At 35.0% G+C, this 5,948-nt stretch overlaps 1 protein-coding gene across 1 annotated transcript in view; it reads left to right on the plus strand.

Moving 5' to 3' along the window:
- Window positions 1-5,066, plus strand: part of COPB1 (coatomer protein complex, subunit beta 1) — a 36,903-nt gene extending 31,837 nt beyond the window's left edge. The window contains exons 16-20 of the mRNA XM_014533069.1: window positions 1,167-1,286; window positions 1,860-2,005; window positions 2,648-2,737; window positions 3,848-4,003; window positions 4,686-5,066. Coding sequence (XP_014388555.1) covers window positions 1,167-1,286; window positions 1,860-2,005; window positions 2,648-2,737; window positions 3,848-4,003; window positions 4,686-4,745 — 572 coding nt within the window. The 3' untranslated portion in view covers window positions 4,746-5,066. The remainder of the gene's footprint in view (window positions 1-1,166; window positions 1,287-1,859; window positions 2,006-2,647; window positions 2,738-3,847; window positions 4,004-4,685) is intronic.
- The last annotated feature ends 882 nt before the right edge of the window (window positions 5,067-5,948 follow it).

Raw genomic sequence — 5,948 nt, forward strand, 5'->3', positions numbered from 1 at the left:
GGGAAAAAGGCTGCAGCTACCAAGAAACCAGCAGCTGAGAAGAAGCCGGCAGAAAAGAAACCCACCACAGAAGAAAAGAAGCCTGTGGCATAAACTTACATTTGTTTATTCCATAACGGTCAAATCACTTTGGACAGCTAATTTTGAATAAAATGAATCAAAGGCAATGAGAAACATAAAAAAAAAAAAAGAACTATTTAAGTTACAGATTTACCAAGTAGCTCACTTAGTTAAATTTTTAATTCCCTTAGTACAGACCTATGTGTGTTCTGAGTCTATAAGCAATACATACCACATGTGGCCAGAGTAATATATCATTATTATATTTAGCAATTTGAGATGCCTTTTGTTTTTCTTACTGAAGACACATGAATCAGACTTTGACCACTTCTACATCTGGCCTTGAAGTTGGGAAATATAAATTGTATACAGAAACATTGCAGTGCCCCTAGGAAATTCCATATGGCTTAAACAAGAGTTAAAGGACTTTATTAGTAAGATATCAAGGGAAAATTACTTCTGCCCTCAGCATAGCTTGATGTTTATATAAAGAACTATGTTTCTAAGAATTTACATCTTTCTGCAGAGTTTTATCTTTTCTTTGTAATGGAGTTTATAGTATATGACAAACTTTTTGAGAAGTTGTATTCATTCAGTAAAATAAAATGATATGCCCACAGTACACACACACACACACACACACACACACACACGCGCGCGCACATGCGCGCATGCGCGCATTAAATATAGAATTATCCTGAGAAGCCTATTACCTTTTAAAAGAAAATGTGCATATTGAAATGAATAATGTGTTAAATGATTTCTTTATTTTGTCCTCATAATATTTGAATCATAACCCTTCTCTTGTTTCTTACTTTGCTCGAAACCATAAAGCTGTATGCATGTTAAGGTTTTGTGATTTGAAAGATGCGCGCGCGCATTAAATATAGAATTATCCTGAGAAGCCTATTACCTTTTAAAAGAAAATGTGCATATTGAAATGAATAATGTGTTAAATGATTTCTTTATTTTGTCCTCATAATATTTGAATCATAACCCTTCTCTTGTTTCTTACTTTGCTCGAAACCATAAAGCTGTATGCATGTTAAGGTTTTGTGATTTGAAAGATTTATATATGTCTTTATAACTGTCTAAATTTTTTTCAGGGGATCTAAAACTTGTGGAAAAGCCATCTCCTTTGACTCTTGCTCCTCATGATTTTGCAAATATTAAAGCTAATGTTAAAGTAGCATCAACAGAAAATGGAATAATATTTGGTAACATAGGTAAGAAATTACAGCATGTGATGTTTGAATATTTTTGTTAGAGAATTTCTGTAATGAATAACTGTTTGACATTTCTTGAGGACAGAACCTGAATCCATTCACACATTCATTTATGAAGCACCTGCTGAGGTACTAAGCACTGTTCTGTTTTGGATATACAGAAATGAACCAGATGGAGTCATTGTCCTCAAGAAACTGTCAAGCAGAAGGAGGAATTAAAGAAATATATAATTACAATGCAGTGTGGCATTACTACTTGTGTTTTCTCCTGGTGTGCCTAATACAGCATCTGAGTTTTTTGGCTCCCACCACTTATTAGCTCTGTGACCTTGAGCAACTTAGTTAACTTCTCTTTGTTTTTGTTTCCTCATCCGTAAGATGGAAAATAATATTATAACAAAGGCTTGATGTGAATGTTAAGCAGGTAATATTTGTACAGCATTTAGAATCAAGCAATGTACAATAAGCATTATATAATATTTACTAATACCATAATCATTATTTGGAAATATTGAAACTAAATTAAAATTTTCCTTTGGTGATTTGGGATCGTTTTGTGTATGTGTATTGCAGTTTATGATGTCTCTGGAGCAGCAAGTGACAGAAATTGTGTGGTCCTCAGTGATATTCACATTGACATCATGGACTACATCCAGCCTGCAACTTGCACTGATGCTGAATTCCGTCAGATGTGGGCCGAATTTGAATGGGAAAACAAAGTTAGTCCTAGGGAGATTTGCTTGAACTCCTTATCTTTGTTTCTTTTTAGCTAATGTTGAGGGATTCTCCTATAAAATTAATCCCATTAACAGGTGTCAGATGTGAGAAGCAAAGTATTTCAATATCTGTTCTTGCAAATTAGCCTTAATTGAAAGTCATGCAAGTTAGTTTGTTTAATTACTGTTGTAAATTGGTGACAGTAGCAGTTCTACAATTAATCTGAATGATTGATCAACATTATAGATAATATTCCATTTATTGTATGTATGAATATTAAGTTATAATTGAATCCAGTGTCCAAAAGAGGCTTTGCAAAGTCAGTGGCTTACTGCATAACTTTCTTTGAGTCCTGATTTTTATTAGAAATACTTTATATGCAATATGTTAATCTTCTATGAAGTAATCTGTATCTGAAAATTCTGATACCATCCTATAGTTTGCTAGGTTTTGTACATGTCATTTACTTTTTTATTGTCTGTCCTTCCCACTAAATACTTGGAAAAACATTCTCATATGACATATGAGTGATTGTTTCTCAACCCCAACATAAGAAATACACAACTTTTCTCATTGTAAGAATTATAATCTCAAAAAAAAAAAAAGAATTATAATCTCCTTGACTTTTTTCTCTTTCTGTACAGGTGACAGTTAACACAAATATAATTGATTTAAATGACTATTTACAACACATATTAAAGTCAACCAACATGAAATGCCTCACTCCAGAGAAGGTAAGATTGAACTGAGACCTGAAATCTGATAGTAGTGTGGTAGATTCTTGGCTTTCTTGTATAAGAACCTCTAGTGTATTTTTGTTATTATTCAGCATGAGAAAAGCAGTTTCATTCTGGACTAGCTAAAAGAAGTTACCCCATAGAATGTATGAATCTGCTTACCTCTCTCTACTGCAGGGGTAGGGAACCTTTTTTTGCAAAGGGCCATTTGGATATTTATAACATCATTCCTGGGCTATACAAAATTATCAGCTTAAAAATTAGCCTGCTTTATTTGGTCAGACATTTAATTGACTCACCTCTAATGCCTTGGTCTCATGCCTTGGCAGGGCCTGACCAAATGATAAGGCCCACGGGCCAGACATTCCCCACCCCTGCTCCACTGGAACATATCAGCCAGCTTGTTCCTAGTGCAGTGACCTAACTGAATAGTCAGATTAGTTTTTCTTTTCAGTCTTCTCCCTTTCAGCTAAAGGCTTATTCCAAAATAGTTTTTAATACTCAATTAGAAAGTGTTCGTGGTGTCTTCTGTTGGCTCTGCTTGTAGGTCAGAATATATCTGCTTAAATACAGAATTGTTGATATACTTTGCTTATCTGCTATATTTGTGTGTGTATGAAAAAGACTAGAAAGAAAAAATGAAGCTGAGGCTCTAAGGAATATCTGCTAATGTAATAATATTAATTGTATCAGTAAAAGGCTATCTGCTGCTAGAAAAGTACGTTTTAAGAGTCCAACAGCTATTCAAATAACTATTATATGCCCAATACTTTGTGAGCTGTTGGATATATAGTAATGAAAAAAATTAAATTAAGTCTCTTCCTTCATGGAGCTTAAGGTCTGATGTAGAAGGAAAACAACTATAAATAGAGGATGTATAAATACAAATTGGTATAAGTGCTATATCTTTAAAGTCAGGTTTATATAGACATGGTAAAATCCACACTGTTTTCATGTGTAGTGCCATGAATTTTGACAAATTCATGTAGTCATATAATCACCATCACATGATAACTACCACATAATTTATCTGTGCTCTTTGGTCTTGCTTATGTGTAAGTTCTCTAGAAATAGCAAAGTATTGAATTTATCACAAATTACTTCCAGGCACTTTCTGGTTACTGTGGCTTTATGGCAGCCAACCTCTATGCTCGTTCCATATTTGGAGAAGATGCACTTGCAAATGTCAGCATTGAGAAGCCTATTCAACAGGGACCAGAGGCCCCTGTTACTGGCCATATAAGAATTCGTGCAAAAAGTCAGGTAACAGTTGCTTTTTTAAAAATACGTTTTTATTGATTTCAGAGAGGAAGGGAGAGGGAGAAAAATAGAAAACATCAATGATGAGAATTATTGATCGGTTGCCTCCTGCACGCCCCCTACTAGGGATCGAGCCTGCAACCAGGGCATGTGTCCTGACCAGGAATCAAACATGACCTCTTGATTCATAGGTCGACGCTCAACTACTGAGCCACGCCTGCCAAGCAACAATTGCTTTTTTTGAGTTCATCTCTGAATTGAACAAAAGGATGGAGACTTTAAGTTTTTCTTATTTCTATATGTAATTTTCTCTGTCATACTAGTGTTTTGTGCATTAGGTGCAAATGTATTCTCTGAATAGAAATACAACTTCTGTTTTATTAAAATGGCTCTTTTGGGCCTTTCATTCTGGGTATTTGCTTAAAACCAGATTGATTCCCATGGGGTATTTGTGAAATGGGTTCTTCAGAGGTTTTTGAAATCTCAGCTACAAATCTACTGGCATTTTGTTAATCTAGCACTAGTAGTATGTAATAACCAACTAAGTTTTTGTTGAGTCTGATCTGTACTCCTTGGTTTCATTGTTGAATGTGGTGTTACTGAATGGGGGCTTGTTAAGATAGAATTACCTACTGGTTTTACATAGTTTCAATAATTATAAACATTTTTGTGTTCTTGTTTACAGGGAATGGCCTTAAGTCTTGGAGATAAAATCAACTTGTCTCAGAAGAAAAATAGTATATAAGAATAAACAAAAAGTCCTTGCAGCTTTATAGTTAAAATTTAGGTATGGGCTTACTGGACTCCAGCGTCTTTTGTACTTTCATGCTTTATGTTATATAGAATCTGAGTTCATGCTGAATGCATTCCAGCCAATAATTTATAGCCTTTCCCTTAAATCAAGACTGAGTTTAAAATTATAGTTTGTCTTTTGTCTTAACAGTTATAAATGCTGTCTTCAAAGTATATAATGTTCTCACATATACCAAGACCATTTTCACAATAAACAGATCTATTTCTAAATCTTTTGTTATTTTATAAATAAATATACAATTACATAATTTTAGTTATATTGTGATGGATTTCTTTTAGTTGGGTTATATATTTCTATTATAAATTTACTTTGAGTTGCGTATATGTGAACTTCATTAAGATAATTTACAAATCCAGTGATATGAAATGAGACAGGTCTTAATTTACTTGCTTGATTTTTAGTTATTTAATATTCTGACATCAATATCTCTAAAAATGCCTTATCTATAATAATAAAAGCATCATATGCTAATTAGACCAGATGTCCTTCCGGATGAAGCCGGGTGCCTGCTGGAGGCTGGAAGGAAGCCCGGGTCCCGGGTGCCTGCCAGCGGCTGCAGGGAAAACCGGCTGCAGGGAAAACCGGGTCCCCGGTGCCTGCCGGTGGCAGCAGGGAAAACCAGGTCCCGGGTGCTGGAGTGAAAACCGTCCCGGGTGCCAAAGGGAAGCCGGTGCCGGCAGTCAGGGGAAGGAATGCCTACTCTTGCATGAATTTCGTGCATTGGGCCTCTAGTTGTATTCTAAAGGACTTTTCTCTGGAATTTAGCTTCAGGAAGAAAATAGCAAATAACTTGAGAAGACAGACCTATCATAAGTTTAAAAGAGCATTATGAATTCTGACTGAAATAAACATACTATTCTAATTATCCTGAATTGTAATAAAAAATAGATAACCCCAAATAGACATTTATCTTGGAAATAGATTTTATTAATTCACATTTAGCTTTGGGTGTTCTTTAATATTTGTTAGGAATTAAATTGGTTCAGCCAGTTACTGAAGCTGTGCTGGATGAATTCAACTCCAGGGGATTCAAAAAGCTGTTCTCCTTGCCTTACTCCTCTCCTTTTTCTCACTCTACACAGGCTGGGCCTTAAGATAATTTACAAATCCAGTGATATGAAATGGGGTCCCCGG

The sequence above is a fragment of the Myotis brandtii genome, unplaced genomic scaffold (assembly GCF_000412655.1).
Source record: "Myotis brandtii unplaced genomic scaffold, ASM41265v1 scaffold934, whole genome shotgun sequence".
In the NCBI taxonomy this organism is placed as follows: domain Eukaryota; kingdom Metazoa; phylum Chordata; class Mammalia; order Chiroptera; family Vespertilionidae; genus Myotis; species Myotis brandtii.